General features: G+C 61.0%; 2 protein-coding genes and 2 non-coding genes across 4 annotated transcripts; 2 read left to right on the forward strand and 2 right to left on the reverse strand.

The window, feature by feature from the left end:
* Positions 1–189: 189 nt before the first annotated feature.
* On the reverse strand, positions 190–262 carry TRNAF-GAA (transfer RNA phenylalanine (anticodon GAA)). The gene has a single exon. It is a non-coding gene; the product is annotated as a tRNA-Phe (tRNA).
* A 141-nt stretch (positions 263–403) lies between these two features.
* On the forward strand, positions 404–477 carry TRNAN-GUU (transfer RNA asparagine (anticodon GUU)). Its single transcript has one exon. It is a non-coding gene; the product is annotated as a tRNA-Asn (tRNA).
* A 194-nt stretch (positions 478–671) lies between these two features.
* NDUFS7 (NADH:ubiquinone oxidoreductase core subunit S7) lies at positions 672–7318 on the forward strand. The gene is made up of 8 exons (XM_040461564.1): positions 672–772; positions 1794–1827; positions 2703–2771; positions 3115–3232; positions 4511–4690; positions 4761–4807; positions 5507–5595; positions 7163–7318. The coding sequence occupies exons 1-8, from the start codon at positions 757–759 to the stop codon at positions 7258–7260; spliced, it is 651 nt and encodes a 216-aa protein (XP_040317498.1). The 5' UTR covers positions 672–756; the 3' UTR covers positions 7261–7318.
* Positions 7319–7837: 519 nt separating this feature from the next.
* GAMT (guanidinoacetate N-methyltransferase) lies at positions 7838–11048 on the reverse strand. The gene is made up of 6 exons (XM_040461562.1): positions 10791–11048; positions 9683–9828; positions 9410–9473; positions 9034–9101; positions 8767–8877; positions 7838–8232 (listed from the first exon to the last, which is right to left on the reverse strand). Exons 1-6 carry the CDS (start codon positions 10969–10971, stop codon positions 8092–8094), a joined length of 711 nt encoding a protein of 236 aa, XP_040317496.1. The 5' UTR covers positions 10972–11048; the 3' UTR covers positions 7838–8091.
* Positions 11049–17531: the final 6483 nt, after the last annotated feature.

Consider the following 17531-nt stretch of genomic DNA (forward strand, 5'->3'; position numbering starts at 1 on the left):
GGTGGGTTTTGACCGAATGGGCTGGAATCGTGGTCCAGGGGGTGGGGCAAGGGTTGTGAGGGTCCCGTTCTGAGTTCGGTCCCACCCACGCTGGCCCGGGGTGACCTTGGGGTGGTGGTGGTGGGCGGAAGCAGCTCCCCGCCCGCCAAGCAGAGGGGGCTTCCTTCTCTGCGGGGGCGTCAAAACGGCTGCCGAAACCCGGGATCGAACCAGGGACCTTTAGATCTTCAGTCTAACGCTCTCCCAGCTGAGCTATTTCGGCGGGGCGGCAGGGGCCGCTCTCACCCGGAGTCCTCCCCCGCGCCGCGCCCCACCCCGCCGCCCGCGCGCCGCCTCGACCGGCGCCTTGCGTCCCGGCCGCGCGCGCCTCATAAAGCCTCGCGGGGCGCCGGGCGGCAGCGCCGTCTCTGTGGCGCAATCGGTTAGCGCGTTCGGCTGTTAACCGAAAGGTTGGTGGTTCGAGCCCACCCAGGGACGCACTTTTGGACTTTTGTTCCTAAGGTCAGGAGACGGCGAGCGACGCCCCTGCTTTTGCCGGGACGCTCCTCGCGCCCCCCCCCCCCACCCGCCGCGCGTCAGCCCGTCCCGCGTGGGGTGTCTGGCGGCACGCGTCAGGAGGAAGTCCGCGCGGGCGGAACGTCCCAGGCCCGGCTCCTCGCTTCCGCGCCCCGGCCGAGCCGCTTTGGGAGACGGCCCTGGAGAGCCGGAGCGCTAAGGCGGACGGACCGCAGGGGTTGTTTGAAGGCCGAGGCCAACATGGCGGCGCTGGCGGGTGAGTGCGTCGGGGGTCGCGGGGTCGCGGGGCTGCCCCTCCGGGTCCCGGGAGGGGAGCGGCGCGGGGACGGCGAGGAAACAGGCACGCGGTCCGGCCGGGCGGGGACCGGTGTCCAGCCCGCCCCGCTGCAGAGACCCCCGTCCCCGGATTAGGGATTGAACGCGCAGGACAGAAGTCACAGCGCGAAGGAAGGCGGTTGCGCGGAGACACCGTGGTCAGGACGCTGTTTCGAAACCCGGGTGGTGCGTCCGTGGTCCAAGGGCCGAGCGGCGAGATCTGGCGGCACCTGAGGGGGGAAGGGCGTTTACTGTGCTGGGAGCTTATCCGCAGCCCTCAGTCTCCAACTGAGGAAACCGAGGCACAGAGAGAGGCGGCCCGCCGGGGAGCTTGGTCTTCAGGCCCAGCCTCCGAAACCCCAGAGCCCCGGCCCGGGGCCCGGAGCCCGGAGCCCGGAGCCTCGCTGGTGTCTGCGGATTTGTTTACTCGCGCACACTTGTGGGGCACCAAGTCACGGGACCCCAGGGAAGCCGCATCTTGGGAGAGACAGGCACCGCACAACACATACGTGGAGACGCCACAGGGTGACAGGATCTAGGGAGTCTGGGGGGCTGGTGTAGACCTGAAGCCTGCCCGTAGGAAGCGCTGGCCAAGTGCACGTGTGGGGCAGGGTGCTCCAGGCAGCGGAAGCTGCAGGTGCAAAGGCCCTGGGGCAGGAGGGACACAGACGTGCTTGAGGAAAGGGAGGATGGTCCTGGTGTGGTTTGGCTTTTCGTTCAGGGCTTGGGGTATCGAGCAGGGCCGTGACACCATGTGGCTCATATCCTGAAAGACTTCTCTTCGCAAGGGTTTGTTAGGGGGAATTTGGATAGACCAAGGGTAGGAGGAAGGAAATGCCAGGCGGGGGGAGCTTGTGGGGAAGCTCCCGGAGGCCGGACCCTGCGGGCCCATGTAGGTCCCGGGTTTACTGCCAGTGTTGCCGCCTGGGCTCATCGCCTCCACCACACGGTTCTCTCTGCAGCTCCCGGCCTTCTCCGCCAGATCCTTGCCCTGCGGTGAGTGTCTGTGTGTCCCTCCCCCGCCTCAAGGCCCTGACCCGGAGGGTTCAGTGGGGCCAGGGGACGGGCAGGGGGTGGGTCAGGGCACCTCGGAGCCGGGACGGCCCGTCAGCAGCACCAGGCAGGGGGCCCAGCTGCCGAAGGTCACACAGTGAGTCGGGCGGCGCTGGGGCTGACGGTGTCCCGCGGCAGGTGGGGTTCAGGCCCCTTAGTGGGGACCGTCCGCGTGGCGGCAGAGCCGCCACTCAGACCCGCACCTGCCTGCCCGGGTTCCCTCACAACTCGCTTGTTGCCCGTTGCGGGAAGGCGTCTGGCGCATCTGCTCAGATCGCAGCCTCGGGCAGGCCTCCTTAGGACGGGGAGGCAGGTGGCCACCGTGCCCCCTCGGTGGACGGAGCCCGGAAGTCAACCCTCCAGTGCCATGGGACCCGGGACGTGGCCCGTCTAAGGAGAGGCTCTTCCTAATGGAGGGAGGTGGGAGGCTTTGAGAAGCACACGGATTTGGGCTGAGTTTGCCCTGTTTGCATAAGGACTTTTTCCTGGGCATAAAATACACACTCGGTGTGAAGCAAAGGGGAAGATGAGAGAATTATAAAACGAAAAGCACATGCTTTGCAGCCCAGGGCTCGGCAGACGTTTTCCACGAAGGGCCAGGCTGTCTCTGTGGAGACCACCCAGCTCGGCCTTTGTGAAAAGGGCTGCAGAAAAGCAGGAATGGGTGGATGTGGTGGCCAGTCAATAAAACTTTATTTACAAAAACAGGCAGAGGGCCAGATTTGGCCCCGGGTGAAGTTTCCCCCTTAGTGTGGCCCCTGTGACAGCGTCGCGGGGCACCCCAGGCTCCTCTTCACGTGCACCCCCTCTCCCCGCAGCTCCGGTGTGGGCGTGGCTCTGCAGGGTCGAAGTGTCCATTCGAGCGCGGCCGGTGACAGCCCCAGCAGGTGAGGCCAGCCTTCCTGGGCACCTGCACACACCCGAAAGCCTCCCCTTGGCACGGCAGCTGCCCATGGTGACTCCAGTCCCTCCCTCCGCCCAGGAGGGTCATACGGCACGGTCCCCGCCCTCAGGGCGCGCCTGAGGCTCCGGCTGCGCGTCCCCAGACCAGAAGGGCCCTTCGTTTCCTTCCTTCGCTCAGCAGGCACGTCCTGCCCCCGGCCTGGCGGCCCGGATGCTGGGGGCCAGCTTGGTGCTGCCCTCTGAGAGGCTGCTCTGGGCTGCAGGCTGTCCGGATGCCCGCCTGGCTGACGTCCCCTCCCTCCCCTGCACTCTGTGTTCTGTGTCCAGCACCCAGCCCGCTGTGTCCAAGGCTGGAGCCGTGGTCCCCAAACCCACCGCGCTTCCCAGCAGCCGGGGCGAGTATGTGGTGGCCAAGCTGGACGACCTCATCAACTGGGCCCGCCGGGTGAGCCCCCGCCCCCTCCTCCGTCCCTCGGGCCCCCGGCCGCGTGTGCGTGCACACGTGCGCACCTGCCCCTGGCTGCTCCTGGCCCTGATGTCCTCTCGGTGCCCCTGCCCTGCTTCCTGGTCCCTCCCTTGGCCCCCAGAGAGGATGGCCTGCCTGCCGTCTGTAGTTTTTCTGTTTCTGTTCATTCTTCTTTTTTTTTTTTTTTCAACGTTTATTTATTTTTTGGGACAGAGAGAGACAGAGCATGAACGGGGGAGGGGCAGAGAGAGAGGGAGACACAGAATCGGAAACAGACTCCAGGCTCCGAGCCATCAGCCCAGAGCCCGACGCGGGGCTCGAACTCACGGACCGCGAGATCGTGACCTGGCTGAAGTCGGACGCTCAACCGACTGCGCCACCCAGGCGCCCCCTTTTTTTTTTTTTCTTTAAAGCTTATTTATTTTGAGAGAGGGAGAGGGAGACCGAGTGGAGGAGGGGCAGAGAGTGAGAACCCCAAGCAGGACCTGCCTTGTCAGCGCAGAGCCTGGCACGGGGCTTGAACTCACAAACTGAGATCATGACCTGAGCCGAAGGCGAGAGTTGGACTCTTGGCTGACTTAGCTGCCCGGGCGCCCCACCTTCCCTCTTTCCTCTTCTAATATAGGAGTGATTTTTGTAATTGGGAGCGTTGTGCAGGCCAAGAACAGGGGCTCCTTCCTGGGAAAAGCCTGAACACCCTCCCCCGCCCCCAGGACTGACCACAGAGCCGTGCGTGTTGGGTCCCCTCCCTCGAATCGTGCGCATCTGCGCCGCCCACTGACCACCCGTTTCGCAGGACAGTAGCTTCTCTTGGTGTGCCGGGGGTGTCCAGGGGCCGGCCACCGTTAAGAGCCCCCCGCTGTTTCTGTCTGTGTGTAAGAGTGGGGCCACGGCGAACATTCTGCCAGGGCCTGCAGCCACAGCACGGAGGTGCCCCGCGCGGCATTGCTCGTGGCGGTGGAACCCCGCGATGCTGTCAGGGTCGGCCTGCTGTGTGGCCTAAGCCCTGCCACCTGTATTAGCACGAAGCGGGCAGTGGGGGGGCCACGTCCCGGTCCCCGACTGCGCAGACGGAGGAAGTGCTGCGTCCCTCGCCCTGGGGTGGCTCACTTCACCTTCCTGGAGGGCACACTGGGCCAGTGACCGGCACCGGAGGTCACGTGGTGGAGGGCAGGGGGGCGGCGTGGCTGGCGTGCCGTGAACACAGTGCGCCGTCCCCCGTGCCCTTCCCGGGCTGACCGCCCTGGCCCTCGGCAGAGTTCCCTGTGGCCCATGACCTTCGGCCTGGCCTGCTGCGCCGTGGAGATGATGCACATGGCCGCGCCCCGCTATGACATGGACCGCTTCGGCGTGGTCTTCCGCGCCAGCCCGCGCCAGGCGGACGTCATGATCGTGGCCGGCACGCTCACCAACAAGATGGCCCCCGCCCTGCGCAAGGTAGGCCTGGCCCCGCGGCCCGCCCCCCGCCCCGGCCCGAGCCGCGCCCAGACCCCGCCGTCTCTTCCAGGTCTATGACCAGATGCCGGAGCCTCGCTACGTCGTGTCCATGGGCAGGTGAGTGCCGGGCGGGCCCGCCACAGACACGCCCGTGATGTGCCGGCGTGTTTCCCACCGGTCTGTGCCCGCTACCCTGCCGTCGCGGTCCCGGAGCCCCGGGTCTGCGTCCGCGGCCCGCCCCAGAACGTCCCTCCCGTCCGCGCAGTCGCTCCCGTTCTGTCTGTGCCTGCCTTGACCTGCCCTGTGCGTGCTCCGTCTCCTCGCCTCTCCGCGTGCCGCCCACTGACCACCCTCCCTGCGTCGTCAGGCGGTCGCGTCACTCAGCTCTTGTGTCGAGCCGCCTTAAGTTCATCCTGTTCCCGTGCGCGGGTCCGTGATTTTCTCTAATCCCAGAACATTCGATCGGCCCGGAAGGAAACCCTGTCCCCCTCCCCAGCCCCCGGCCCCCCACGAGCCCCTCTCCTGTCCCCGGATGAGCCTGTTCTGGATGTTTCACACACGCGGACTCACACCCCGTGTGGCCTCTCGTGTCTGGTTCCCTCCCTGAGCATCGTGTGCTCGGGGTCCGCCCATTTGCTTCTGCTCTGCCTGATCCCGCAGAAGGCGTCAGGTGGCCATTCTGTTTCCTGTGCCTCCACCCCGCACTCCTGCCCGCTCCTGACGCCTGTGTGCCCTGGAAGGCCGCCGTGATTGGGGGGGCGGGTAGGGAGGGCAGGCCGGGGTGGCCAGCGTGGCCCTCACGTGCCCCGCCTGCAGCTGTGCCAACGGAGGCGGCTACTACCACTACTCGTACTCCGTCGTGAGGGGCTGTGACCGCATCGTGCCCGTGGACATCTACGTCCCAGGTAGGCCCGCGCGGCCCCCGCGGCAGAGCCCTGCCCACACCCTCCCGCTCCATGGGGCACCTGCACTCCAGAGACAGTGGGCTCCCCCCATTAAAAGGAGGGTCAGGTTTCGGTCCAGGCAGAAGGGTGAATCCCCAGCCTCCCCCTCCCCTGCCCCTCGAAGGTCTCCCCACCCGAAGAGTCTTGGCTTGTATCCAGATGTTGGAGCAGGCTGCTGCCGAAGCCTGGCCTGAGCCGGGGGGGGAGGGGGGCTGCAGGCACCTGCCAGCTTTAAACAACGTTTCGTGTACAAAACCAGAAAAAAAGAACGGCCAAAGATAAGGGAACCGTGTGCACGGTTCTCATTCTCGCCAAGGAGAGCGAGACTCCCCTGGCCCCAGATTGCCGGGGTGGCCAGATTCAGGGAATAAAAATCCAGGGCACCCCCCACCCCCCGTGATATTTGTCGGGAAACGAGTAATAGTTTTCCTGGCGTAAGTAAATACATCTCCTACGACGCGCGTGGTACACGGACACTGGAGAAGCACTGACTGTTTGTCTCAAGTGCACAGTAACTGGCGTCCTGTGTGTTACCCGGCCACCCTTGGGCCCCAGGCATCCGCCCCGCCGGTGGTTGGAGGTCAGGGGTCGGTGCGTAGCCTGCGGACGGGCTCTCATTGCCGGCGCCGAACACCCGACCCGAGTGTCCGCGGAGCAGGGGTGCTCAAGGCCGCCATTCCACGTCCCCCGAGAAGCCGAAGTCCCGCCTGGCATCTCATGAGGCAGAGGAAGGGGTTTTGACGTTGGAGTCGAGTTCACCGTAACATGGTGTCGATTCGTTTCGCATTCTGCGGATCTCCACGCCGGGCCCCGGGCAGCCCCCAGGCCGGGGGGACGGAGCCGGTCTGGTAGGGAGGGCACGTAGGACCCCCCTGCGGGCCAGGGGCCAGGTCCCCCGGTCAGTTCCCCTGCTGGGGACAGGGACTGTAGGGGAGCATTTCTCCAGGGCTGCCCATCGGTCTGTGGACCATATGGGCCTCCCTGCCCGCCCCCAGCTGCTCTGCCCCCTCAACTCCCCCCGCCCACTCTTGGAAGGGCCCGCCACCAGGCGAGTGTGACCCAGGGTCAGGAGGCAGGCCGCACGTGTCCCGCCAGGGGCCTCTGAGCCGGGTCGTGGCAATAGCGGGCAGGGCGGCTTGGCCCAGGAGGGGTGGCCTCGGCCTCCCCACTGCCCAGGGCTTGGAGGCCAGGGTCAGGATCCGGGCGCCGCCCATCTTGCTGGCTCCTGCCCCGTGATGGGCCAGACCCGCCTCCCAGGCGGTAGCGACGAAAGCGGGTACTGGCGCGGGGGCCCCGCCTCACCCTTCGCCTGGACCCGGCTCTGCGGCCCTCGGCGAGGCCCTTTCACTTGCATCCTGGCTCAGGATGCACCCTCTGCCGAGCGGCGGCAGAAAACAAGGGTCGGCGGCCCCGGCAGGGAGGATGGGCGCGGGGTCTACGATGCAGTCGCTGGTCCGGGATAGCCTAGGGCCAAGGGGCCCCCCTCCCTGCCACAGGGAAACTGAGGCACCACCCCCCCCCCACGCAGGCTGCCCGCCCACGGCTGAGGCCCTGCTCTACGGCATCCTGCAGCTGCAGAAGAAGATCAAGCGGGAGAAGAGGCTCCGCATCTGGTACCGCAGGTAGTGCCGGCCCCTGCGGCGGCCCTGAGGATGGCCAATAAACCTGCTACACCCACCTCGCCGCCACCCTCTCCGCGTGCCACGTGTGGGCGGTGGGGCCTCGGGGAGGTGTGGGAGCTGCCCGTGCGTGGCCTCCCCGAGACCGACGACGGAGGGGAGCGGACGGGCCCGAGAGCCCGTGGAGGGGCACAGAGGAGGGCAGCGGGGGACCACGTGGGCGCCAGAGGGTGGGAAAGTCGGGGCGCGGCCAGCCTCGGGAGGCACGTCTTGGGCTGTGGTGTGGGTCCTCGCCAGCAAGGCTGGGCTTCCAGGGTTTGCTTTCCTTCAAGGCCCCGCCTGACGGTGGGACCAGAGACACGGTGGCACCAGAGACGCGGTGGCCCTGATGCGGCTCCGCACCCCGTCTGTACCCCCGCTGCTGACTGGAGGCAGGGGCTCACGAGCTCTGACGGCCACTCCGGTCCGCCGGCCTGGGCGCCGGGAGGGTCACGTGCTGGCCCAGAGACACGGGGGCTCTCCAGAAATCCATTTAACACATGCCGCTCTTGGTTTTGGGGGGCAGAAGGAAACGAAAGCGCGGGTGCGGCGCACCGTGCTGGGCAAGCCCGGTGTTAGTGTTTATTTTACCCTCGGTGCCCCTGAGAGGAAGGTGGCGCTGTCCCCTTGCAGGGAAGGTCAGGGAAGCCGGCCCTGCGTCCCACTGAGGGTGTGGGCCGGGACTTGAACCCAGGGCCACGAGAGCCCAGAGCCTGCACTCCCGGCTGTGAAGGCACCGAGTGGGGCACGGGGATGGGACTGCGGCCCCCCTGTGGTCAAGCCGGAGGCCCAGGCGGGCTCAGTGCTTGGTGACCAGGGGCGTGATCATCCGAGGGAAGGCGTAATAGCGGCACTCGGCCGGTGGGACCAGCTCCATCACCTCCGTGTGGATGTTCTCCCGCCTGAAGCCCGCTTCCAACAGGGCTGGCACCTGTGTCTCCTGGCGGCGGGAGAGACAGGCCAGGTCACTGCAAGCCACCAGGCCACACGAGACCCCCAAGGCGCCCACTCTTCCTGGCACAGCGTTTGTAATTGCCAAGGCCCCCGGGAGGGAGCCCCAGTCTGGGGGGGGGGGGCATCTCCAGGGGTCTCGACTCGGGCAGCAGTTTCCTGCTGTCATGGGGTGCCAGCCGCTGCCTACTGCACATCGTCTCAGGCAGCAGGGAGAACGTGAGCCGAGGCCGGAGACAGCGTGGCTAAACCAATAAAGATACGCTGGGTGGAGGAGGGCAGAAGGAGGGGGATGCCTGGGTGGGGAGGCTGGGCTATATCCCTGTATCCTGAGGGCACTGGGGAGCCAGGAAGGTGTTATAGCTGGGGAGAGTCTTGACACACTTCTTCCTGGAGCTCACCTTCCACCCAAGAGATCAGCCCCTGAGGTCAAGAACCACCCCCTAGGTCACAAGCTACTCCAGCTGCTGCCTGGCTCGGGGGGTGGGGCAGAGACCCACGGGGAGCTCCCAGGCTGCCGCACCTGGAACATGGTGGTGATGTCCGAGTACTTGGACTTCATCAGCTCCCCCCACGACGTGAGGTTGCAGTAGGTGAGAATGCCCCCGGGCTTCAGCAGGCGAAAGGCATGGTCCTGGGCAGGGGACAGTGATCAGGAGGGATCACCCAGGGCGGCCTCCTGCATCCCAGCAGGCCAGAGAGACAGGCAGGAGTGTCCTGTGTGCGAATGGCAGGCCTCCCCTCCCCCGCTCAGCCCTGGGGGGTGACCATCCCACCCAGCGGGTCCTACCTTGATGAAGGCGAACTGGTGGGTATGCCAGGTCTCCTCGGACAGGGGGTAGGTGTCATACAGGATACCTGCATAGGAAGTCACAGGCTACGCGGTCAGGGCCGGGTGCAGCCTCACCAGCAGCGTCTGCACAGGGAGACTAGACCCCAGAGGCTTCACCCAGCACTCAGTGTGCTGCCTCCTCTGGGAACGGGGTCCTGCTCAGTTGTCCACACACCTGCCGAGTGCCAGGCCCTGGCTCTCGGATCTGTACCCCCAAGTGAAACATTGCAGCGTGTGTTCCTTAGAGGGTCCCTCTGCAGGCCAAGGAAGGAAGGGGCTAGTGGTGGAAAATGAGGCAGGGGCTCCCCCCCACCCAGCCCCCAAGCCCGCTCACCATCAAAGTGGCCGTCTGGCAGGGTAGGGGCCACCTCCTCCCACAGGCCTTTCAAGGGAACCACCTTGGGGCGGGGGAGAAACAGAAAACAGTTGGGGAGTCACAGGGGTCCAGGATCTTCCCACCTGCTGCAAGGGAGAGGGCTGAGGAGCTCCCAAGGGAGAAGACCACTTCCTCCATTTTTGCACTGCCTGGGCCCCCAGCCCCTCCCAGGAAAGGGCCTCGACCCCACAGGGTAGTGCTGAGGGGGGACGTGCAGGCAGAGGCGGGCACCTTGTGTGGCTGCCGCTGGGCCCAGTCCTGGAGGCGCTGGAAGACGCCATCATTGCACTCGATGATCCAGTGTTCGTCGATGGGGGCCTCTTGCACCCTGGAAGCTGCGATCGCCATGCCAAAGCCCACCTCCAGGACCCGGCCCCCTGGGCAAAGATCCCAGCATCACACGCCGGGCTGGGGCTGGGGGAGCTGCCTGGAGGAGGGGGCCCGAGGGCAGGGTCTTTGCAGAGAGAAACGTTTGCCACAAGGACAGGAGAGCACAAGTGGGGCAGAGGCGGAGGGTGACACAGAACACACTAGCCCTGAGAGGGAACAGCGTGGGCTCTGGCCAGGGGCCAGAGAGGGTGGCTAGCCAGCGAGGCGTGGGCAGCGGGTTTTAGGCCCAGCCCCAGTGGGGAGGTCAGATCCTGGACTTTGATCCCTGGTGGTGCTTATCTCTTGATTGGGTTACTTTTCTCTGGCCTCCCCCCTCCTGCTCCCTGCAATGAAGTTTCTGCAGGAGAAGGGGGGTGAGTTTGAGGCCTGCAACAGTTGGGGAGGAGGTGGTCCCCATTGGACAAGAGACGGGTGATAGAAACATCCCAACCACGCAGGGACACTGCTTGTGCAAAGGCCTGGAGGACCCATGCCTGGCCCCTGGGGACCTGGGGAGCCCTCGGCACCCCTCAGGCTCTGAACGAGGCACAGGGCCACCGGGACAGCTGTTTGGCAGCCTCAGCTCTCCCAGAGCTATTCGTCGCCGGGGCGGGGCTTCTGGGAACTCCTGGGCAGCGCTCCCCCACCCCCCTCGCTTGGCCGCCACCGCGTCCCCGACTTCACGGGAAGACAGCGGCTGAGCTCCGCCCGAGGTCGTCATGGTGGGGCCCATTCCCTCGACCCAGACCCTTCCCCATCTGGAAGTTTCTGGTACTTAGGAGGCGCCTTCTGCGTGCAAGCCCGTGCCTGCAGCACCCCCTTTACTTCCCCGTTGCTCCCCGCTAGCCTCATTTTACGGGCGGGAAAACCAGAGACACGGAGAGGCTCCAATGCACATCGGCTGGAGAACCGGCTGGACCCCAGATCTGAGCGTCCTGCGGCCTCGGGTTACAAGTGGGTGCCCGGCTACCTTTGGAGGAGGCGGCGGCCGCCAGCGCGTGCATGTAGGGGGTCTCCCAGCGCTCCATCACCGGCTTGCCCAGGATCTGCAGGTGCATGTCCGCCGCGTCGTAGGCCGCGGGCGCCATCTGCCACGCGGGGCTGCAGTTCTCGCCGGGGGCGAAGATGGGGGGCGCGGCGGGGACGCTCATGCTGCGGCGGGGACGAGCTACCGGACTGCGCTCGCGACGCGTGGGCCTGATCCCTGCGAGGCCTTCTGGGGCGGGGGCGGGGCGGGGCCGCAGGCCAGAGGGGCGGGGCCGCGGGCCAGAGGGGGCGGGGCCGGGACAGGTGGGCGGAGCCGGGAGCGGATTGCACGGTCTGATGGGCCTCTAGCGGCCACTGGGCCAAAGGCGCCCTGTGCATCCTGTGTAAACAGATGGCACTGGCTAATAGTTACCCAGTTTTGTTTTCTTTTTTATTTGAGAGGCAGGGAGAGAGAGCGAGTGAGGTAGAGAGGCAGAGGGAGGGAGAGAGGCTCGTGCCGCGGGATCCCACGACTCATAACCTGACCCAAAAAAGAGTCTGACGCTCAGCTGACTGAGCCGCCCAGGTGCCCCTAAATGTCACCCAGCTTAAGGGATGCCCTGGGATGGCCTGCCTGAGGCAGGAGAAAGCAGGCTACTATTTGCTAGCTATTGCTGTGTAACCAATTACCCCAAACGTAGCCACTTCAAGCAACACGGGTTTATTATCTCCGTTTCTGTGGGTCAGGACTCCAGGTGCTGCTCAGCGGGTCCTCTGTTTCACGACCTCTCACAATGCCGCAGGCAAGGTGCCAGCCAGTTCCGGGGTCTCCTCTGAAGGCTCATGCAGGGAAGGATCCACTTCCAAGCTCATTGACTGGCTGTTGGTCTCAGCCGGTTCCTTTGGGGCTGTTGGTAGGAGGGCCTCAGTCCCTGGCCACATGAGCCTCCCCAACCAGACAGCATGCTTCATTAGAACCAACGAGAGAATCTGCAATGTCAGAACTGTTTGGAATCTAATCACAGAAGCCGTATCTCTTCACCCGGACATACTGTATTGGTTAGAAGTCAGGCACACAAGGGTAGGGATCACACAAGGCCACGAATGCTAAGAAGTAGGGATCACGGGGAGATTCTCCGAGGCTGCTGCCTACACAGACCCTAAGTGACAGCAATGAGAGGCAGTCTGCTTGGAGCCTCCCCTGTGGCTTCAGTGTCCCCAGAGAGGAGGGACCTCCCAGGGGTCACCGAGATGCAACCTGAGCTCCATCCCCAAAAGTGGCCATGGGCCCAGTACGGTCTGCCTGGCAACTTAGCCAAGTGCTTTCTGTTCCAAGTTCACCTTCCTCTCCTCCCAAATGGGGTGGCCATGCTTGTTCCCTCTCATGTGGGTGAGTGAATGACACATGGTCATTCCTTGTGTCCGCTCTTCGTGGGAGACCCTAGGGTGTGCTGCTCTCATCTGCATCTCACAGCCTGCAGACCTGGGATCAGAGAGGGAAAGTGACGTCCTCGAGGCCGTACAGTGAATCAGTGGCAGAGACGACAGGAGGAGGGACGCGTCTGACTCCAGACCACAGTCTTAAAAGATTACACATATGAAGTATATGTATTTCTGACTAGAAAAGTAACATGTTTGATCAAATCGGGGCACCTGGGTGGTTCAGTCGGTTAAGCATCCAACTTCAGCTCAGGTCATTTTCTCATGGTTCATAGGTTCAAACCCCACATCGGGCTCTGCTGTGCTGACAGCTTGGAGCCCGTAGCCTGCTTCAGATTTTGTGTCTCCCCCTCTCTCTGCCCCTCCCCCACTTGCACTCTGTCTCTTGTCTCTCTCAAAAATAAACAAACATTTAAAAAAAAAAATGTTACAGAGTTGGCATCAGCCTGTAGGTTGCATCCCCCTGCTGTTGTTTCGGTACAATTTAGAATGGTTTTTATGTTTTTACATGGCTGGAAAAAAATCAAAAGAAGACTATTTTACAGCACATGATAATCATACGACGTTCACATTTAAATTTACGTGTGGGTAAATACTTTTATTGGCACATAGCCGTCTCCACTTATTAGAATTAGGACTCGGGAGTTTTCTGGCTATAACAGTACAGGTGAGTCATCGCCATGAAGATCTTACAGCCAACAAAACCAAAATATTTCCTATTTAGCTCTGTACAGAAAAAGCCTACCAGCCCCATTATAGAGTAATGGGTCGTGGGAAGCGAAATTCACTCGTCAAACACACATGGAGTACCTTGCTTCGGTGGTCCCATCCTGCCCCTCCTGGAGCTCACAGCCTGTTGTGGGGGATGAACAGGAATAAGGGATAAGTGGGGCAACTGGCTGGCTCGGTCGGTGGGACATGCAACTCTTGATGTCGGGGTCCTGAGTTTGAGCCCCAAATTGGGCATGGAACCTACTTAAAAAAAAAATAGGGGCGCCTGGGTGGCGCAGTCGGTTAAGCGTCCGACTTCAGCCAGGTCACGATCTCGCGGTCCGGGAGTTCGAGCCCCACATCGGGCTCTGGGCTGATGGCTCGGAGCCTGGAGCCTGTTTCCGATTCTGTGTCTCCCTCTCTCTCTGCCCCTCCCCCGTTCATGCTCTGTCTCTCTCTGTCCCAAAAATAAATAAACGTTGAAAAAAAAATTAAAAAAAAAATAAATAAAAATAAAAAGTTAAAGTAAAAAATAAGCAATATGTGAATGAGATTGCTACAAGCCACGTGGCAGCTGTGACAGGACTCTCCCCGTGATTCCTGGCCCATGCCTAGCTGCTTTACCAGGCAATGTCCCTGTCACCGTATTTTTGTGTGTGTATAGTATTATATACAAAATTATACTTTTTAAGTGAAAAGGGACCAGGGGCGCCTGGGTGGATAAGTTGGTTGGGCAAACAACTGCAGCTCAGGTCATGATTTCGCAGTTGGAGCCCCGCGTCAGGCTCTATGCGACAGCTCGGAGCCTGGAGCCTGCTTCGGATTCTGTGTCTCCCTCTCTTTCTGCCCCTGCCCCGCTCGTGCTCTCTCTCTCTCAAAAATAAATAAGCATTGGGGCGCCTGGGTGGCTCAGTCGGTTGAGCGACTTCAGCTCAGGTCATGATCTCGCGGTCCGTGAGTTCGAGCCCCGCATCGGGCTCTGTGCTGACAGCTCAGAGCCTGGAGCCTGTTTCAGATTCTGTGTCTCCCTCTCTCTCTCTGACCCTCCCCCGTTCATGCTCTGTCTCCCTCTGTCTCAAAAATAAATAAAGGTTTAAAAATTTTTATAAAAATAAATAAATAAATAAATAAATAAATAAATAAGCATTAAAAAAAGGGGGGGAGGGGCGCCTGGGTGGCGCAGTCGGTTAAGCGTCCGACTTCAGCCAGGTCACGATCTCGCGGTCCGTGAGTTCGAGCCCCGCGTCAGGCTCTGGGCTGATGGCTCGGAGCCTGGAGCCTGTTTCCGATTCTGTGTCTCCCTCTCTGTCTGCCCCTCCCCCGTTCATGCTCTGTCTCTCTCTGTCCCAAAAATAAATAAAAAAAAATATAAAAAAAAAAAAAAAAAAGGGGGGGAATCGGACAGATATTTGTATATCCATGTTCACTGCGGCACTGTTCACAATAGCTAAGAGGTGGAGACAACCCAAACGTCCCTCAGTGGATGAAGGATATACACAATGTGGTCTGTCCACACTGGAATATGATTCAGCCCTTAAAAAGGAAGGAGGCGTGCCTCGTTGGCTCAGATTGAGGAGCGTGTGACTCTTGAACTCAGGGTCATGAGTTCAAGCCCTACATTGGGTGTAGAGATTACTTAAATAAATAAAACTTTTTTTATGGAGTGCCTGGGTGGCTCCATCAGTTAAGCATCCGACTATGGCTCAGGTCATGATCTCACGATTTGTGAGCTGAAGCCCCATGTCGGGCTCTGCGCTGACAGTTCAGAGCCTGGAGTCTGCTTAGGGATTCTGTGTCTCCCTCTCTCTCTGCCCCTCCCCTGCTCATGCTCTGTCTCTGTCTCTCAAAAATAAATAAAAATTAAAATAAATAAAACTAAAAAAAATTTTTTTTTTAATATTTATTTATTTTTGAAAGAGACAGAGACAGAATGCAAGTGGGTTGGGGCAGAGAGAGAGAGAGAGAGAGAAGCACAAAATCCAAAGTAGGCTCCAGGCTCTGAGCTGTCAGCACAGAGCCCGATGTGGAGCTCGAACTCACAAGCTGTGAGATCATGACCTGAGCCGAAGTCAGACGCTCAATCGACTAAGCCACCCAGGTGCCCCTGAATAAAACTTTTTTAAACAAAATAAAATAAAATAAAATAAAATAAAATAAAATAAAATGGAAGGACATCCTGCCGCCTGCCACCACATGGACGGACCCAGAGGCCACTGTGCGCAGTGACAGAAGCCAGACACAGAAGGACACGTCCTGCATGACCCCACTCACAGGGGGTCCCTAGAGGAGTCCCGTCCACAGAGACAGAGAGTAGATGGGGGGAGCCAGGGCTGGGGAGTCCATGTTTCATGGGGACAGAGTCTCAGTTTGGGGACATGGGAAGCTCTGGAGACGGATGGTGGGGGCAGCTGCATGACAGAGTGTGCTTGGTGCCACTGAGCTGTGCACTTTAGAAATAGTGACAATGCTAGAGGCACCTGGGTGGCTCAATTAAATGTCTGACTTCAGTTCAGGTCATGATCTCGTGGTTGGTGAGTTCGAACCCTACATGGGGCTCTGTGCTGACAGCTTGGACCCTACAGCCTGCTTCCGATTCTGTCTCTCTCTCTCTGCCCCTTCCCCGCTGGCACTCTGTCTCTCTCTCTCTCAAAAATAAACGTAAAAACAAAACAAAAAAAACAAATAGTGACATTGCTAAATTTTATGTTATGTGTACTTTACAATAAAAAAGGGACCCAAACCATATTTTGTCTTCAATATGCACATATTCATAGGAGTAAATTCAGAAGTGTCCACATACCCATTTTTGTCACAGCATTTGCTATGGGGTGGGAGGGAGGAAATGAGTCAGAAAGGAGGGAAAAATCCAGCTGGCTAGTTCAGTTTAAAAAGATATGAAGCAAACGTAACACTAACATGTATTTGTTCCAGTGGCAGATAACATGGGTCTTAGTTATTTTATTCCTGGTTGGTGTCTGTACTTTTAATGTTTTTGTTGTAGTTTTTAATTAGGGTCCAAACCTAATGTGGGGCTTGAACTCTCAAACCTGAGTTCAAGGGTCCCATGTTCTACCAACCGAGCCAGTTGGGCACCCCGGTGTCTGTATTTTTAAAAATAATATTATTTTCAAAAGTTTGTGTCTGGCTTCCTTCATTTAACCACTTGCTGTGTATTTCATCCATGCCCTTCATGGTTTATTTATCCAGATACCAGTAGATGGACATGTGGGTTTTGTTTTTTGTTTTTTTTTTCCCTCCAAGTTTTCTGATTTTAATAGCGGACTGTTAGCTTCCTGGGACATCTCTGTGCACACAGTGGGGCCAGCATTTGGGGGATACATTCCTCAAAGTGGGGTTGTGGAGCTGGCCCCATTGGAAGGACAATGTCACCCTGCCTCTCATGTTTGCTTCCCCGTCACCTGTCCCCAGCGCACTCATGTCCACATGTCTTGGATATGTCCGTCCAGCTTCCCAGGGACCCCACAATGGGCTACCGGTCCCTGCCAAGTGCTACTGATTTCTTTCGACCTGCAAAAAAGCAAAGCAAAGCAAAGCAAAACAAAAACCGCGCACGAGGACGAGGACGGTTCCCAGGTGGGGGACACAACGCCTGCCTGATGCTACCTGGGACTACGCACTCATTTCTCTCCTGCTGGCCTCCCTCTCCCATCTGCAAATGGGGACTGAGCTACTCCAAGCGGGTGACTACTGAAATTGACACCGATGCCCACATGCCTTGCAAACTATAAAGTGGGCGAGACGAAGTTGTATTTTAAACGTTTTGTTTTGTACCGTTTGCCTGCGACCTAGTTCCTTCACTCCTTCCATTCACTTAATTTTACGACGACGAGTAAGGGAACTTATGGCAGGCGGGGAGTAAGCGGAGTCCCGCGGCACAGGTCACCCGAACGACCCGACTGTCCCCAGAGCCCGTGGTCGCGCGCCGGTCGCCCAGCTCCGGGCTGCAGGGCCGTTCTGCGGGGCGCTCACGGGCGTGCCCGGCGTCCACCCCGCGGTTCCATCTGCGGACGGGGCCCGGCGGGCCCTCCCACCCACCGTCACCGCGGTCTTGCCTGCAGCCGCCGCTGCAGCCGCCATCCCCTCCCGGGAGACGAGTTCCGGGAAGTAGCGGAGGTGCAGGCGTGGGAAGGGGCGCCTCCACCCGGCGTGACCCCGCGCCGGGCGTGGCCTTTGCCCACTGTTGACCCCGCGCGCCACTTCCGACCTGAACTCAAACAAGGAAGCCAAGCCGCGCCTGCGCCCCGCGGTGCCTAGCTCGGAGCGCCTCAGCGTGAACGCGCACGCACGCAGCACGCAGCACGCACGCGGCTCGGCCCGCGAGCCCCCCTCCGCGGGGTGGGGCCGACGCCGGCGCGGGGGGGACTCCACTTCCCAGAACACCCTGCGGCGACGCCGAGAGCCGAGGAGGACCGAGGCCGCCGCGCGGTGGTGGCTACCGCACGCAAGGCACGCACGCAGGAACGCACGCACTTAGGCGGGCGCACCCCTGGCCCCGCCCCCGGAGGCCCCGTGCGGGAGCGCGCCCGGGCGTGCGCAGGGCGGCGGCGCGGGCGCGGTGGCGCGCGGTGACCGT

The sequence above is a fragment of the Herpailurus yagouaroundi genome, unplaced genomic scaffold (genome assembly GCF_014898765.1).
Source record: "Herpailurus yagouaroundi ecotype Mexico unplaced genomic scaffold, PumYag 295, whole genome shotgun sequence".
Lineage (NCBI taxonomy): Eukaryota > Metazoa > Chordata > Mammalia > Carnivora > Felidae > Herpailurus > Herpailurus yagouaroundi.